The sequence below is a fragment of the Strix aluco genome, unplaced genomic scaffold, assembly GCF_031877795.1.
Source record: "Strix aluco isolate bStrAlu1 unplaced genomic scaffold, bStrAlu1.hap1 H_1, whole genome shotgun sequence".
In the NCBI taxonomy this organism is placed as follows: domain Eukaryota; kingdom Metazoa; phylum Chordata; class Aves; order Strigiformes; family Strigidae; genus Strix; species Strix aluco.
Window position 1 is genome coordinate 173146 of NW_027436666.1, and position 18590 is coordinate 191735.

Below are 18590 nucleotides of genomic sequence, written 5' to 3' on the forward strand. Positions count from 1 at the left end.
CTCTGACTAAGGACATTCCATTAGTGAGTTTTGAAAGGCAGAAAAAGGAAGTCAAGTCTATCAATAAAAAAAGATATTTCTCAATGCAGAGGAGGATTTGGTAAATTGGTTAACCTACTTTATCATGAGTTATTCATAATGGTAGATTATACTGATAAAACCTCGTAATTCATGTTTCTTGCTTTTACTTCTCTGTGGGTTTTTTTTCCAACTCTATAAGCATATACTAATACCTAAAATGAAAACTGCAGTGATGGTGATTTTAAACTGAGAAGGCTTCAGAAAATTAAAACTAGATTGTGGTATATGTGAGTTTATGAATAAATTAGCACAGTGATCACTTTTACCAGACTAGCTGAACTCTGAAACATCATGCCATCTACATAGAAGACTTTTTCATTTAAAGTTTTGATTCAATATAGTACTTGAGTATGATTCTAATGTATGTGAATATTGTCATTAAAACTGCTTAAAATCAGACATGTGTTAGATTATAATACCTAGTGTTGAAAAATAAAACCTAAAGAAGTGACACTGATGCTTATATGCCATTTGGCACTTAAGTAATTTGTATTCTATGATATTTTAATGCCATGTTAATTTGAGATCTGGAAATCTATACCAGCTTTTATACTTATGAAGCAACTTTGTCGTGCTATGTATTCGTACCTTTTTGCTGAACTTGGATTTTCTCCACCTTGTTATTCATTCCTCTTTGTTTGCAGTTATGGTTGTGAAGTGATTTGCCATCCTCACAGCTGACTGTGCTTCTCACAATTCCCATGGATAGTAAATGTTTTCCTAGCACTTGCTCTTTTCATTCTGTAGTAGGTGTCAGCTTTCTAATTTCATTTTATTTTCATTGTGATGCTAAGACAAATGAGAAGTTTCTAAAAAACCCATCTTCTCCAGTTTATAAAACAATAACTGATAATGTTGAGAACAAAACTTCTCTTACATGTGGCTTATTTCAGACTTAAAGAATTTCACTGACTTTTGTTCAGCGTCTGAAGCTAGCCACTTCTGACTTAGAGATAGCATAGCTTCGACTAGATATGCCAAGTTCTATGTTTTTCTGATAATACAAGATGCCCTATGCTATTAGAAAAAGAAGAAAAACATATTTAGTAAAGATCTGAGCCAGAGTTAATTTGTCTACCTGTGACACTCAGATACGCTATTCAAATTTGTGGATGCTGTGGACTATTTTATCAATGTATTGATGAAGGCCTGTGGGAATATAGCAGTTTTAAACAAGCATTTTAAAGGAGAGATTCCAAAGTACTTTATGTGCGTTATACTCTTCTTATTCTGAGCATCTGAAAAATAAAGCAAAACAAAAGAATTGGTTTATTTGTCTTTTTAAATCAAAGATGAATTTTACAGGATGCCCATCACAATGTGAAACAATAAATGCTAAAAGGTTTTCTTTAATGGGAAGTAAAAATGTCATGACATCATCACAATATATTGCAGAACAGGAAGAAAAACAGCTCTTGCCCAGCATACTGATAAGCAGTGCTATGCTTTCCTTCTGTAGGAATGAAGAATGTATTTTCTCTTTTGTCATATTTTGCTATAAATATACACATGCAAAGTTATGTAATGCAAAAGAAGTTTTTTCATCAAGAATGTCTGAGAACTGCATACCAGGCTGTAAACTGTTGAAATTTGTTCATTGAAAGTTTGTCGTCTGTTGACCTTTTTCCTTAAAGCATTGTATTAAGTACATTTCTTATCTCAGTTTTGCATAGCAGATTGTTTAGCATATTTCTCGTATAGAAGAGTGGCTTTGAGTGCCTCAAAGACCTTGTTTAGGACTTGCAGACATAAGCAGAATGTGTTTGAAAATGTTGCTATGCTCTCTAGTGGATAATTTAGTTATAAGTGAATAAGAAATTAGTATCAACAACAGTTATAAATTTCTATTTCCCTTAACTGAAAGATCTACAGTAAGAAAAGAAAGACCTTCACCAGTAGAAGGGCTCTGCTGAAGTGTAGGACTCTATATGTAACAGCTCACAGATTTTGGTACACATTTCATTTTTGCCATATTTAGGGAGAGTCCACATTCTGCAGTAGCTTTTTCTGAAGACTCTCATTTTCAGTGGTTATAGGCAGCAAGAGGATTTTGTCCTCAGCCTGTCTCAGATCATGAGAGATGTCTGCTATTAGATGCCTCCTCCCTCCCTGGTTCTAAGGCAGTCTCTTTTTCTCTGAGCTGTTAAAAAGCAGATTTTATAATATACTTACCTCATCTTGGCGAACATAACCCAAAAGTTTGCTTTTATTAGTTTTCTTTTTAGTGAAAACCCGTGATTAATTTAGTAAGATGCTTTGGAATTACTGTATTTGCTTCTGTTGTCCAAAGAAAGTCATGCTAGGTGCAATATAAGGTTCTGAAGAGGTGAGTGAAATATAAATTTATATGCAATGCATCTTTAAATATTCATGATTTAATCAGTTTCTTTTCCAAAATGAGTTATTGTGATAGTATTTCTGCTTCTGTCAATCACTGAATGGGATTCTCTGATTGGAATTGATAATCTTGCCTCTGTTCTCTGCTTTCTGCTATCCTAGAAGTGTGAACACTTCTGATGAGCTGTAGAGATTGGCACAATAATCATTTCACTGGCATTTCTAGCCTTACTCTCAGTGAAAACTCAGCCATGATGGTTATTATTTTTTCACTCTATTCAATCACAGTGAACAGTGTTTGCCAGGTAGTCTGACCATTGTGATTGTACTTTTTGTACTATCATTCTCTTTTTGATTAGGAAGTGAACCTGTATTTGGCCTTTGTGTCTCCATTCTTATTTCTTTTAGTCTATTCAAATCTTTGTACTCTGGTCTGTGTTCTTCAGTCTTTAAGCAATTATTTTCTAACTCTTCTTGCCAGCTCAACTGTCACCGGTGGTATCATGCAGACTTCCCTGATAGTTCAGTGGCAATTTACGCTATAATTCCAATTGTTCTCTCCTTTTCTTGGCCTGACAGTCATTCTGTATTGAAGGCATGTCATTTGTGCTTATTTGAGTGAATTCCAGCTGCATTAAATTTATTGAGCTTCTTATTATTTGAAGATTTATATACTAGAATTGGCACAAGTGAAAACGTCTTTCCTGGGAAAACTTCATTTCCAGTGTTCTGGTATTGCTACCTAGTAGATTAGGTTCTTTGTTGTGGGTCCAGAAGAACTGTGTATGAAGATGCCTAGAGTGGTGAATCATTTTTCTAATGGCCAGATAATAGGAGCAGCACATTTCAACAAAACAACATCCTGTCCCATTTTGCAAGACAAACCAGTTGGTTTCATTCTTTATTATAGCTGGCATCTCACCTTCTGTTGTGAAGTTCTCAACTGAAAAGCTGTGAAAACTTTTCCTCTTGTTTCAATGAATGTTTTAACAGAATTCCTAAATTCTGCTTTCAGTTGATGCTGCAGAAATATAGCCATCTACATTTCTGTCTTTGCCCTCAAATGGATGGATAGTAGTTCAGTTGTTATTGGGTTGAGCCCATGCAAATAGTTTCATATCTCCTCGCATATGGTAAAAATTATTCCATTTTGTGTAATTGTATTGGTCTTGATCAGTATATGGTATATGATTCATCAAGAGAATGAAATTTTGCTGTATTCTCACAGCTCTCAGATTCTAGATTTGAAGTAGATTTAGAAAGCTCTACCTTTTCAGGTCTTTGATGGAAAGAAGTTTCCTCACATACACATGCCAGCCAGTTATTGTTCCAGGTGATTCAGTTACAACTGTTCAGATACCTTTTTTTCAGTCCTTCTGTTCTGTAAATACACACACAAAAAAAATAGAATAGGAAGTAGGACAGAGAATCTAGTTTTGCCTTTGGTGTTATTTTTCTTTTCCTTGAATTTGCCATTTAGATGATATTTAATTTAGTTTCAGGTTTCATACCAGATTTTGAGGTAATGATGAGTTGTCATTTTACCCTTTTTGTTTCATGCTTTCATAATAGCAGTATTAATTCTATGATTTCAATAAATACTCCATAGCTTTACAGGTCAGGAAACAATGCTCATACAGTTTATTTGCTTGGGGTGATGTGTAGTTATAAAAAATGTAAACAAACACAAATATGGAAGATGCTGTTCTCCTGAAATATTGGTAAGTCTTCTAAGGATGCAGATGGAGCAGCCATCTAAAAAATCTTGAAAAGGGATATGTTGAGAAATCTGCATAGTAGGTGTGATACTTGTATGAGGAAGACATTTGTGTCATGAAGAGCAGCTGAAGTTACTGTGTGTTAGAACAGCAATAATAAAACTACCAGAGCAGAGTTGATGTGATGGTCAACTCTCTTCTCTAGCTGTGTATGTTAATAAAAACAGATGAGTCTTTAAGTGGTGTAGTGTTCCAAAAATCATTCTACTCTGATTTCAGGTTTAATTAGTGAAATCATCCAAACCCCACAGTTCTTAACGTAATACAGAAAGGCTTAATGATGTGTGATGACTCCCAAGAATACAGGAAATTGTCTTCTGTAAATTAAGTCTCACTTTTCCCATTTTATTAAAAAATGATGCCACCTTATTGTCAAAGCATTGGTAGTCAGAGCCTTTCAACCTGTTTTTAAACAACTGGTCTAGATAACTTCTGTAGAAGATATTATTGGCCATTGTTTTTGGCATTGTAATTCAAACAAATCTCATCGTGATCAGGATGTGCTGTATGCTTGTCTATTGAGGATATTAAATATGTGTGTGTATATAAACATATATGTAATGTTTATTCAGTGCAGCAGATGTTCAGGGGAGAGAGGAGTAATTTGAACTGTGTAATGCAGTACACAGAATGGTAATGGCTTTCCTTTCCCCTCCATCTCTTTCTGCCCAGTTTGTTCTTGCTGCAACATTAACTCAAGCCTAGCAATAGACTTCTATGAAACTGCTTTCCTTACTGCTTGGTTCTCTCAACATCTGTCCTCACCCCATTTCCTTAGGGCTGCACCTTTTGTGCTTGCTCCTTTAGGCTGTCTGGAGTTTTAGTGCTTGGCCATTAGAAAGTTCACACCTAAAATATTAGCAATTCCCCCCACTTGCCACATTTTCACTTCTCAAATCAAGTTACCTCCAAATGAATCTTATTTACTGAAGCCCTAACATTCTATCTTTACTATCTTTTCTATCTCCTTGACTAATTGATACTGGCTCAGATAAATAAAAGTCTTAGTTCTTACATGGAAAGGCAGAGAAAATGATTGCAGGGAGTGACCTTTTTAAATTCAGTAGAAACATCTGGTTTCTTCTGCTACAGGCTCTAGTTCAGTCAGACTTTGCAAATAAGGGTAGCAACACATCATAATGTTTGAATTTATGGTGAGAAATTTGTTAGTTTTCTGACCTGAATTGTTAGCAGCGACAGAATACAGGATCTTCAACACTGTGCTAAACAAGCAGTCCTGCATCCACTTGCGTTCAGGAATACAGCCCTCCATGCCTGTCGGGACAGGTAAGGAAACGACCGGGATGTCCTGCTGCTGGACACCAGCTTCCCAGGGCAGCAGCACAAGTCATACGGAACTGATGGAATGAATAATGGTACAGGGTATTTCTTTGACGTTCCCCAGCAAATTTATTAGTTTGGCAACCTTTCTGTGATTTTATACGTAAATATAAAAATATCATTCACATATAAATATATTTTTATATATATAAGGGTAATTTCCTAGATCTCTTTGTTCTTTCTTTCTAACTTTCCACTAGAGTGAGATACAACATACTTAACCTTTGAGTAATATTTTATTACAACATGTTATAAAGTTGACTCGCAGTTTTATTATTCCTGTAATTTTCATTCAAAATTTTATATCCACAAATTAATTTTATTCAGCTTTAGTCAATGTGGAATATGTTGTCCTGACTCGTCGTCTGAATTCTCACTATTTTCCTTCTCTGTTCAAAGTGCGAATGCCATTTGGTTTTGCAGGTAAAATTAGTACTTAAACTAAAATGCTATAAAACCACTGTTATCTTCTGAATGGTGGGATTGAGGGTTTTCTTGAAGAAAAGTGAGGAGAGCAAAGGGCGTCAACTGATCTGAACCTCAGAACATGCTAGAAGCTGGGGGCATGTGGTAGGAACAACGACTGTAAAATCACGAGGGGAAAAATAGTAGAATGAAATAATATTGCTGACTATTCACATGGTTTTAAAAAGAAGTCTGCTCTCTCTGGAAAAGCATTTTTGGTAGAAGTTGGTGTCTGGAGCAGGGGCATGAGCATAATACCGTGATGAAAGTGTAATCCAGTGTCCTCGTTTGGAAGAATGTCTTTCCTTTAGTGACATCGTTAGCTCCATGTGCTAGATTGAGCAGAAACAGCCAGAGTCTGGCTCTGGGAAACACTGTTTCATATGCTGGGTAGTTCAGAGTCTGTGCTTGTTCTCTGTATTTCCACAGGCTTTACTGTTCTCTAGTGACTGGTACTGATTATGTTAGACACAGGGAAGTGGAGCATATGGCTCTATTTGACCCCAGCCACCTTTTTATTAGCTACGTAAATAATGTGTATAAGCTATATATGCTCCTCACTTGTGGACTGGTATCTTTATTCCATTGCCAGGTTAAAGAGCTGTCACTGTACAAGTAATAAGTTCTTTCATTTTCTGCCACTGATTGTGCAGGAAGGATTCATAGCCTTGATGTCCAAATTTATACCCAAGAAATCGGAGTTAACATTTCTTGCATGTGGATAGACCTCTGCCTGAACTGAGTGTTAGTCCTAAGAGGATCCTGGCAGCTGACTGCACTGAGCACCGTGCTCAATCTACCTGCCAACATGTATCTGCCCAGTCGCATTCCTTATGAGCCAGCTTTGTATCCAGGAGATTCTGTCATCCTCAAAATATTTGGTCTGTTTTCCCATATTGTCTGCATTTTAAGAAATTCATACTGATTCACATTCCTTAGGGCCAAATTTCTGGCACCCAATTTCAAAGTTTTGTCTATTGACACTTTCTTCAATGCTGCAGACGCAATTGCCACAGACACAAGAGATGTGTGCCAGAAAATCACCATATAGTCATAGAAGTGTATTTTATCCATACTGGATTTATTACTGAGTTGCAGTACGGAGCGTGCGAAGCAGTGGGCACTCTGTCCCCTTGGCCCACCAAAAATGTCTAGTATATCCAGACGCAGGGAGTGAGGAAGCACCAGAATACACAATGTCCTCTTCCTGGTTTTCCATTTTGAAATTTATTTTTCACCCAGTTGGCAGCCTGCCATCTCTTGCCTAGTGCAAGGCAGAAAAGGGCTGTTCATGTAAGCTTTACGCTGCTTTCTTTCGAGGGACAATGTAGCACACATATGTTTTGATCTAAGGTTCATGCTATTGAGACAGAGAAATGAGGAGAAGTGAAATATGTGATGAACTTGTTTTCATTGCCTCTAGTGAACAATATATGACAGTTTTGAGAAATCATGTGCTCAGAAGAGTCATGATTATGCCATCTGAATTAGTGAAATAAAAGTAAAGACTTTTTATTTTCTAACAGACTATTTTCACAGTGGTTGACCGATAATAACCATCACTTCAGTCACAAGGTCAGTAAGTTCACGTGTAAGTACGTCAGGATATTTAGTACACTGTGAAAGCCTATAATGTTTTTTTGATTAATATTTTTCTTGCCCTACAGTTTTGGGCTGAACGTTTTCAGTCTTGCAACCAGTAAATATCAGAGTGCTGTCATTAACAGTCCACTTCTGAATTCTTCAAAGCAAATTACTTGAGGAATGGCACAGAGTATGTGGTTGCTGTCATGAGTATTGAAATTATCTCAAGCATGTTGTGGTTTTTTATAAGGGTACAAATAGTATTGTGATGAGTAAGGCTTAAAAATGAGTAAAGCTGAGTTAGAGAAAATTTTTTGAGTTTTTACTTACCAAGATCTACTGTTGGTTTGTGTTCAGCTTTGGAAGTATTAAAGCATTGGAATGAGAATTCTGCTTACTAAACAAAACAAAAAGTTTTGTTTTACTTACAGAGAAAAAAATACATCAAGCTTGTGTTTTGTTTGTTTGTTTTTTTTAATGAAAGCCCAAATAAAAAGTGGTCTGAAAGGAAACTTCAAAAACGTCTAAAATTATGAGTATCTATGCTTCAGGTGACAGTGCAATTTACAGTTGTTCAGCAGGAAAACCCAAATTCCCCAAATCCTGATGTTCTAATGTATCTTTAAAAAGAATCCACAAAACCGATAAAACCCCGTTTATGTATTTTTCTTCCTGGCATACTTCCACTAGTCAGTAATGAACAAGACATAAAGATGATCTGAGCCCGAGAGTTTAACCAGATGTAAAAATACATCAATGCATCCTGGCCCTCATTCAGGCTGTATTTTCCTTTAGAAAATCCTTTCATGTGCCTATGGAATATCAGAGAGAGATAATGATCTGTTGAGTATGAGCAATGAAGTAAGACGCTCAGTCAATAAATTTGCTCAAAATGCAAGCAAGTGAAATAAAATATTGTCTGGTACAGCTGTTCAGTTACATATACATTGGTCAAATTATTTCAAAGCTTATCCTATACACAGATGTTTGGGTTTGAGTATAGCATATGAGAAATGAAATGTTATTTATGTGTATTTACAGGAATTTGTGATAGGGAAAAGAATTGAATTCTACTTAAAAATTTTATTCTGAATCTCATACTAAATCTGTTTAAAATGAAATGTACCCTATTAATGCTGAACTCCGCATAATGATCATTCTTGTACAAGAATTCTATTTTAAAATCAAAGCTAACCAAAAAAAAAGCATTTTTATCAGCAGAATATTGAACTTCAATGAGAATTTAAAAATCTGATAAGTTATTTTTTAAATAATTCAAAACAGAAAAACATCACAATTTTTTTTCATTGTGAACTTTTCATTATATATTGCGTTGTCTGCTGTAATGGCATATGTTGATGTAGTCAAATAGGTACTATACAGTTCAGCTAAAAATACATAGGCAATATTAACTCCTGAGAAGCTTTTACTTCTTCTGAAATAAGACTTAAATGACCCAGATTTTTTTTTTATTTCTTGCCACTTTGTATGATATTGGCAGTAGCAAGAAATGTCTCCCTTAATAGTGGCTTAATTTTTACTTTAAAGTTTTGTGTTTATCACAACCAGAAGTATTTTGCCACCTCAGGGGTTTATCCATTTTCCGAAATCTTTTCATGATATTTTACATGTAAAAACTGTGCTGTCTGAAGCTGTGCCATGGATGTTTTTTGTACACAGGTCATAAAAAAGCTTATTTGGAAATCTCTGGATTTATTAGGTGACTTGGAGTGCCATTGTATCCAATTAGTATTTATCTCCCTTTCAGAGTAATTTCTTGGAATATATTTGCAATTTGCAAGATTATATATGTAATTGTATATTCTTTTGGGTAATTATATGTATATTTTAGTTATTCAGTACATTAAATTATACTTTATTATGAACTGTTTACGGCAGTTCTCACTGGAGGGGGGGGGAAGAGGAGAGAGAGAGGGCAAATGGAGCTGAATGTGGAGTAAAACCAAGGGAAATCTTATATTAAAGATTCACCAATGTATCTTTGCAGACTTTATGCAAATCCAGTGGGTATTTTGTGAAAGTGTTAATGAGTGTCACATCCTGATTACTGCAGATTTCCCCTTACATTTCCAACCGTACCAAATCCAATTGAAACTGCTAAAATAACACCAGAAGTCCACAACAGTTTGTCAGAAAAATGTGTGAAATTTGTTTTTAAAAATATCATACACTAATTATTCTTGGAAACATTATATATAGATGTTGATATAAAATACCCTGTATACATTCCCTGATGGATGACAAACTTAACGTTGGTCCCCGTAAATCCTTCTGAAGGACCATCTATTTTTGTGGTATTTTTTTCATCTCCCTACAGAGGAAACCATGTAATTTAACTGCCGTGGCACTGAGGTTCCTATTAGGAATCTGCTTGTTTACCAACAGTGACTAGGAACAGCCCTTTTGCTACAGCACATGCTGGTCCTTTTGCTTTGGGTGGTGTGGCCTGTGACATATGAAATGACTCCAGACACACTGATTTAGTTAATCTCCAAAATTGCAAAGAATGCAAAGTAAAAAATTAAATTTTTTAAAAATAAAAATCAATTAATTAGTATGTTTCCCTTGACCTAACGATTATTTTAAGGATTTTGAACACTTCAGCCAGCTCACTTGTCTGTCTCCCTGTGTTATCATTGCCTTTTGTGGTGTGGGCAATCTCTCCACCTGACCTACTTCTCAGCTTTTGCTGGTTTTGAATTTTTGAGATGATTTCATGCTCCCTTCACTCTCTTTTTACTCGGTCTGGCAAACCCGTTCTGTCTTTAGGACTGGGCCAAGAGAGCCCTCGCAGGTTCTGAAGATCTCTTCAATGTATAAACATTTGACAGGAGGGAGATTTTCATAACGCCACTTTGGGATGCCACTGATACGAAGGCACCTGGATACGATAGCAGGCAGTTGGTTGTGTATCTTTTATTTAGCCTGTCTTTATCTGACAACTTACTGTATGGTATTAATACAATTCTGAATGCCTGCATATATGACTAGTCATGACCATAATGAGCCTGTTTATTTCAAGATATGTAGTGGCATCGTTCATTTGCACATTAAAGGAAACTTTGTTGAAAGAAGACAAATTTGAGGCTACAAAAGCTTTGTGATTATTATAATGCTAATCTGTATTCAATCCCATATATAAAGTGTCACATCTCGAATACTTTAAAAAATTAATTAGTCAACTGTGTTGTGCCACAGATGAGCAGGAGCAAGTGGTTGCTTGCATCCACAAGCTGTGACATTCTCTGTGCCAACATGACTTTAAAGGAGAGAAGGCCCACAGTAACTGAGCTGGAGGTGGTCCCATCCTCTTCCTTCTACCTGATAGCATACAAGGTTGTGGCATTTGTGTGATAGTGTTATATTAAATGTTGAAAAGTAAGTTTAAAGTATGTCAAGTAACAACCCCTACAGTGCTTTGCATCCTGTATTTATAAAGATATTTAACTCTTCACATTATTTTAGTAGGAAGTATATAGTATGCATCTGATGTCAGTGACAAAAGTATCACTGGGATATTTTGCAATCAGGAGAGCAACTGTAAATGTAAGTAGGTTGTGTAAAAATAAATACAGCTGCTTATTTGTCATTAACTAAGAATAAAAGATATGCATTTACCCAATTTCTCAACAGAATTGTATCTCCTTATGCCTCACAGATTTGCATTGGAGGATTGTTTCTTTGCCCACTTTCTGGGCCAAATATTGTCATGAAGTCTCTAAGTAACTTGCCCATCATTCTTTTTTCATTCCTCAGATCGCTGCCTGTATGGACAGGCAACATGTCAGACTCACACCTGTCTCATATGGGATTGTGCTCACTATGCTTTACTTAGGAAGTATAGTGAGAGGTCCATATTCAGACTCCGCTGAGTGTATGTGCCTCATAGGAGGCCTTAGTGACCCCTCAGTGGCTTACAGTTGTGGTCTTGGGACTGGAAAATGTTTTCTATTAGCTGTATTTGATGTTACGAATAGCATTTCAGATGGATATAATCACATTTACAAATTCTTTATAGATACTATTTGTGAGCCATGGGCTAAAGAAAAACTACTGACATTTTGAATATATAGAAAAAAAATTTGTGAAAACAAGTAGTACTTTATATCACTGATTCTTTTGAATGTCCCTTATGATGGTCTAATGCTAAACCCACTCATTTTTGTGTACTCTTGTAATTAGTCTCATTGTGAAGTTAGCAATATTGTGGATGCTTGCAGGATCTGGCCCTTGGAGACCATTTTAAATTCTGATGGGTAGAGGAAAAACCTGTGTTTTCTGGTTCTATTTCTTTTGATAGTTTAGGTTCAAAAACCCTTATAATTTAGATTGTCTCAAAAAGATTATATTTAGCATCAGTGTAACATCATAAATTCTCAGATTTAGGTTTCCTTGAGCTTTGAATGGCTTGTTAGGATTGTGACATTTGATCGATGGTGTGCTTCTTAACACGTCGGTCATCTTCCTGAGACTGGCACACTGTAACCATAAACCATTTTGGAATAAAACTGCAGCATGTTTAGCATAAATCGCATGATACTTCTCCATCTGAATGTGCTTCATTAGGCTTTCCTTCTGTAATACTACTGGATCATTAGATGGCATGTAGAAAGAAATCATTTTGGCAGGAATCCGTCAGGCATGGAGAGCCCCCATGTGTTTGACATATAAATGCATTAAAGATTAAACCACGTTTCACTATAGTGTAAAAAAGTATTTTCAAAACTGTACAGGTGCAGAATTACCTTCAGCTCAAGATCCTAATTTTGGATTTTGCCAATCTTTATTTTCCTTCAAAGATTGTGTTGCTTTTTAATAGTTCTCATAGCACAGAAACTTCGTTCAAGAAATTAAGACTAAACGATTACACACTGAAGATTTTCAGCTGGAAGCTTTCTAGTATGACACGCATACCTTGGAATCAGTTTTAAAAAACTCAAACAAGCCACACCATTCACTAAAAGGCACCTACTTTACAATTAGTTACTTTGGTCTATCTCTCTGTGAGGTAATTTTCTTTGTAAAGTGGAAAATTCAGAATAAAAAAGCTCCCTTTTTAAAGAAGAAAAGCATGTAAGGGCTTAGATAAACAGCTGAATTTACTTAGAACTTCTGATGTGACACGAGATGTAATGTGATGACACTTTTCTGTATTATTCCATAAATTCTTTGAAAATGTTTATTTGAAAATCTCAAAAAAGGTAGAAATCTGGAATTACAGAAACTCTGGTAGTAATATTTCAGTTAAGTAATGTGTAGTGTAGTGGAAAGAACAAAGGTTAGAGAGGCGTCTTCCCCATGATAGTACGCGTGTGTGTAAGACAGTCAAGAGAAGGATCTCTGGTAGCTGAGCCATAGCAAGGCCTGTTCTTCCCTGTTGTAACTTCTCACACAAGCTTTTGCTTATCCCGCAGATCACTTCACAGGGAAGTTAACTCTTGGTCTCGGTGTTGCTCCGTTAACACGGTTGCTCCAGTGGGTACTGTTCCATGCAAAGGTGCAGAAGCATCCATGCTGTCAAACGAGGGGATGGTATCCCTGATAAGGTTCTGCAAACCTCTGTACAAGGATTCAAGGACAAGAAGGGCATCATTTGACCATTAGAGCATTTAAAGAATTTTATCTCTTGTTCATATGTAAGGTGGAAGAAACAATCAAAGACTAAAATTATCCATTGTTTAGAGAGTGGTGAAAATGAATGTATAAATGTATACAGGTTTTTTTTCAAGTTAATTCTATAGACTGAAATGGGACTTTACTATTCTCTCTTTAAGTTGGATATAGAAATTTGGACTATTATTTTGATTGATAATCTAATTGTTGTCACAACTTTGTGACTGATGCAGCTTGTTCTGCAGCAGTATGTTCTTTGACAGTCCTCCCCCCCATATTTATTGCTAATGAGATAATTAATTACCTTGAACTCATTTTCATTACTTGATTAAGGAATTGCAATCTCTGAAGAACAGCACTGAGTACCACATGTAGCATCTGCTAGAATTGCTGGTCCTCGGACTGAATGACCATATGTACTGCAAAGGCGAGAAACAGCAGGCCAGAGGTAATGGTAATGTTTTTTGACTGCTTTAACTCTAAGTGACCTTGCCCTGAACAAGGTGTTTTTGAAAAATAGCAGTGGCAATTGCTGCTGGTGCCATTTTTAATGTAATTCTGAGCTTAATACTAAGAATGGGCAGACATCAAAATCAGATTTAAAAAACAGCCAACCCGTAGTATTTTGTTGACTGTGAATGATTGGAGATGCTGTTTTAGTAATCCCTGTGTTTTAGTTCATCCGTGTTTAGACACACAAGGTGGTTTAATTGGAATTTCTAGTATTTCAGTGCTTTAATGCTCTGAAACATATTAACTCTGGCTTAGCATTTAGTGTTTATTCATTTTCAGAGCACTGTAGGGCCATTAATCGTCAGAGCCCTCCTGAGAAGTAAGAGATAGGAGATAGGCACTGTAAGTATTATTATTCTAATTTTACAAGTGGGAAAACTGAGGAGATGAATAATTTGGTCAAGGCCACGCGTTAGGCCAATGTGACTTCTGAGATTCATTTTGGCTATTAGCCCACTGGTCAGGCCAGCCCTTGCAACATTCTACTATTTAAATTATACACTTAGGCCTTGTTGTTATTATGATACCTTAATTGTCCCATAGTCTGTCCAGATAGACAGTTTTCTTTTCCCTTCAGGTAATAAAGTGAGCATGGCTTCATTAAAAACTTCAAAACAAGAAAAATCCTATGAAATCAGGTTCTGAATCTAATATTATTTTGTATGTTTTCAGTTTTCATAGAACATAATTAAACCTTGTCTCTCCTGCTAAAAATGGGTGCAAATTCTTTGGCTTGTATATGTGAAAAGGGAATGATTAATAGAAATTGTTTTCTTAGAGATCAGTTTGTTAGTCTCTTTTCTGACTGCAAAATAATGATAAATATCGAAATATGTTTTACTGAACTGTTCATTATTTTTGTGAAATAGTATATATGTGGTATGAAAATACATTTTATAGAATTGGAGAAGTCCTCTGAGTGATATTCCTTAGAATGTTTCAGTTTACTCTAAGTGGTCATTTGTTTACAGTTTGTAACTCCAGTGGCGTAAACAGATGTACTTTGAAATAAGAACTTGTTTGGTAGGGTATAAGCAGTGCTTTGGTGTAGCAAAAGACATCACTTTTTAATGTCTGAGACAAACACATTTTTTTTCTCTGCTCCACAAATGGATTAATTGCTACTGTCTCTTATGGAAGATGTTTAGGTTTTGCTTCAGTTCCAGCCAGTTTTTGTCTTAAAATAATAACTTGGTTTACAATGTAATTATTTTAAAACAAGTGCAGAATTTCACAAGAAATTAATCATCATTTAATCAAAATGTTAACCATTTTGGTTAGATGTTTTGGTTAAATATTTTACATAACAAAATGTTAACCACTTTGTTTACATAGGATTGATCACAATGGTGAAGCCCTATAAACTTTAGCACCATCTAATATTTTAATATCTAATATTTAATACATACATTAAGACATTCCATAAACGGCTTATTGAATGTAATCTGCCCACCTTCCTTTCCCGTGAGGCTGTCGTTTTTAGCTAAGCTAGTGTGGAACTGCTCTTATCTACAAATAAACCAAAATGACTTCATTGAATGCATATTGAATGCAAAGCCTATCAGGGACACACAGCAAGGGAAGGGGGAAAAAAAAAAAAAAAAAGACACGGAAGGGCTTTAACATCTTGTAGCAGTACATAGAGCGCAGCATATTGAAAGTCATAAATACTGTCCCAGAGACATTTTGAATAATGTAGGGATAGCGTAAGTAATTGGAAGTGCTTACACTGTGCCTGTAGACATTTCAGTGCTCCTGAGTTAGAGGAGGTTGTCAAGTGCGGGCTCGGAGGACTGTGCAAGGTGCCCTACTCTGTCATGTGCTCCATATTTAATGCTTGAAGGAGCAAGGCAGGACACGTGCGGCGGAGCCAGCGGCCCGGCGCGGGGCGGCGCGGAGGGGAGCGGAGCGGGGCGGTCCCGCGGGGCGGGGGCAGGATGGTGCGGGGCGCAGCGCGCGGGGCCCCGGCAGCGCCGGCCCTGGGGCGCGGCTGGCCCGGCCGGCGGCGCGGCCCCGCGGGGCGCCTTCCGCGCGCGCTGTAGCTGGCGCCGCCCGGGCGCGGGCAGCCGCAGGTGCGCGGGCAGCCGCAGGTGCGCGGGCCCCGGCCCAGAGCGGCGCGGGCAGCGCGGAGCCGGCAGCCGCTCGCAGGGGTCCCCCCGCTCCTCCCCCGGCCCCTCCCGGCGCGGGAGCAGGACGCGCTTCGCAGCCGACAATGAAATCTTGGCAGCTAATTGCAGGCGTGGGAGATGCCCTTCAGGTGAGGCACAGCGGGGCTGGGAGAACGGACGGGGGGAAGGGGAGCGGAGCGGAGCGGAGCCAGTCCTGCGCCGGCCGCGGAGAGCGACCCTGCGCCCGGCCTGGGAGGCGGGGGGGTAAGTTGGGAGGTTTGGCTGCCGCTGCTGTACAGCCGCCCTCAGGGGCTGCCCGGCGTGAAGGCGGCCAGGTCGGTGTGCGCGGGGAGCGCCGGGCTGCGCGGGGAGCGGGCCGCGGGCGGAGGGGAGGCGGGAGCGCGGGCAGAGGCGGGCGCTGGGCGCTCGGCTGAGCAAAGGGGGGTGTGTGTGTGGGTGTGTGTGTGTGTGTGTGTGCCAACTTCAGCGGGGCCGGGGGCTGCGCTTCGCCTTCACCTTCTCTTTCTCCGGGCGTGTATTTGTGGCCGTGGCTGTGTGTGTGTGTGCGCGCCTGGCGGGGGCTTGTCTCTGCGCCTGAACAGAGGAATGCACGGGATGCTGGCACAAAACAAGATGCGGGGGGATTATTTGTCCTTCCTCTGTGACTGGCTGAAGTTTATGTGAACTTCGTCTTCAAAGAGCTGTTTAACTTTCTTTTGATGGGATATACATTAGCATTTATATGAAATACGGCAGGAATCTCATTAGGAATGGTTTTGTCAGATGAATTACTGCCTTTTAGTAGACAATTTACAGGACTGCTGAACAAACTGGTTGCTTATTTAACTTTAGGGTGCCTGTATATTATCAGCATAATATCACAACGTTAGAAAACAAAATTTATATGAGAATTTTAAAGTTTTATTACTGTACTTGTTAAAGTACATGGGATAAAATGACAGCAACTTTTTCTTTATAAATACAGTTGAAACAAACAGATAAATTTGGCTAACTCCATTTCTTTGTAGATACATTTTTAAAAAGCAGAAATAGAGTACAAAAGACTGGGATTTTAAAACGTATATCAGTTGCCAGCCAGATATAATTGCAGAGTATTTTAAACATTTTGAATGATTTTAACAATGTTCTTTCTTTAAAAAAAACCCCACACTTCAAAGAGTGGAAAAAATATTGAGAGGAGTAGGGAAAGTGGGTTTTGCTAGCTTTTAAAAGAGGAATCTCTTCCATACTCTAATAGGAGTATGATGTTTTTTAAAAGACTTGCTGTCACATGTAGGAGACCATGGCTCAGTCTAGTAGTGGAATGCTGGGCTCTGTGCATTTCAGACAGTAAGGGTTTGGTTAGCAGCTTAGGCACCATAAAATCACATTGCTTTCAGGACCGTACATCAAATTCCACTTCAGGTATTTTATTTAGATGGATAGTGAGGAATTCAGTAAGGTCCAAAACAGTCTTTGTCAGTTCTGCAGTGATAAGGAATTTGGTCTTGATACAGAAGTAATTGGGATTTATATAAGTATTAAACAAAGTTCACAATTATTTTTGCTTATGTAATAGTTAAAAAAAATTGGCTTCTGTATGGTACGTTGGTTTCATATGTATTTCTAAAATGAAGCAATGGACATGTATAGAGTTTGAGTGTTTTGATATTCTGTTCGTAAATTACAGCTTTTTCTTACACATTTAATAGTCACGTTGTTGATCTGTTTTTTGAACATGCAATTGAGGTTGACTTCTGAAAAGTGAGCAAAACTGTGATTAAGTAAACAGAGTTCCCTTGTCTGCAGCAAGAGCAGTAGTGGTATATGTTATCACCATTTTCATATTTGAATGATTTAATGGAAACAAGGTGGACTTTGGTTTCGATCCTTTATGGGGAGCTTCTCTGTGAATGCCTGTGTAGAGCCTCTGTCAGTCATCAGTTTTACCTCCTTTAAACCTACATATCTGTTAAAGATTTGATTATCTGTTTCAGAGTTTTTCTTCCTAAAGCAGCACCAAATTTCTTGGTAGTTTAGATGTTGTAAACATACAATATCTCACATTCCCATTGCCTTCCCTTTAATATGTGGGCAAGAAGTTATATTTAGTCAGTGCCATCTCCACATCCAATACATTGGTAACTCGGCAAGTGTAAGTAGAATTAATTATAACCCTTTCCAAGCACAGTTTTAGAAAGATCAAGCTTTATGTTTTTACCTACTCCTACATGAATAAATATTTGAAATCAAAATAACAATAGATGGATGAAACAACTTTATTATTTAGCAAGGTGTTATATTCAGTCTTTGTAACTTCAAACCGGTTACTTCAGTCGTATCTGTATTTTGGAGTTGTTCAGATTTTTTTTTGGATAAAATTCTCACATAGGGTCTCGGTTTTGCTCATAAACTGCAAAACTGTTTCAGGAACAAGTAATAAATTGATTTATTCAGTGATAAGCCTTGTGATGTAGAAAAATGTTCCTAAGCATAATATTGGAATTTTGGACTTTTTCTATTGTCATGAAAAGTATTTCTATTAAACGCTAATAAATTTTATTGAGAAATATGTTAGAACTGACAAATGAAGCATCCAATTGGAAAGAAGGAAGAGAAATACAATTAAGTCTTGCTTTTAAGTTATTGTGGCAGTAATTGTGAAAAAATACCATGAAAAGTAAACTAGGGGAAAAAATGTATAGAGAATTTTAACCACAGAAAATGTCTTGACTAGATTTTACTTCAT

The 18590-nt window shown here is 37.5% G+C and overlaps 1 protein-coding gene across 5 annotated transcripts in view; it reads left to right on the forward strand.

Annotated features, from left to right (window-relative positions):
• Positions 1-18590, forward strand: part of LOC141919139 (RNA binding protein fox-1 homolog 1) — a 766805-nt gene that overhangs the window by 50467 nt on the left and 697748 nt on the right. The window contains exon 1 of one of the 5 annotated variants that reach the window (XM_074814136.1): positions 15781-15990. The exons of 3 other annotated variants lie outside the window; for them this stretch is intronic. In XM_074814136.1, the coding sequence (XP_074670237.1) occupies positions 15946-15990 (45 nt within the window). In that variant the 5' untranslated portion in view covers positions 15781-15945. Of the gene's footprint in view, positions 1-15780; positions 15991-18590 lie in introns of those variants that run through there. One more of the 5 variants, XM_074814138.1, reaches the window with a different exon arrangement.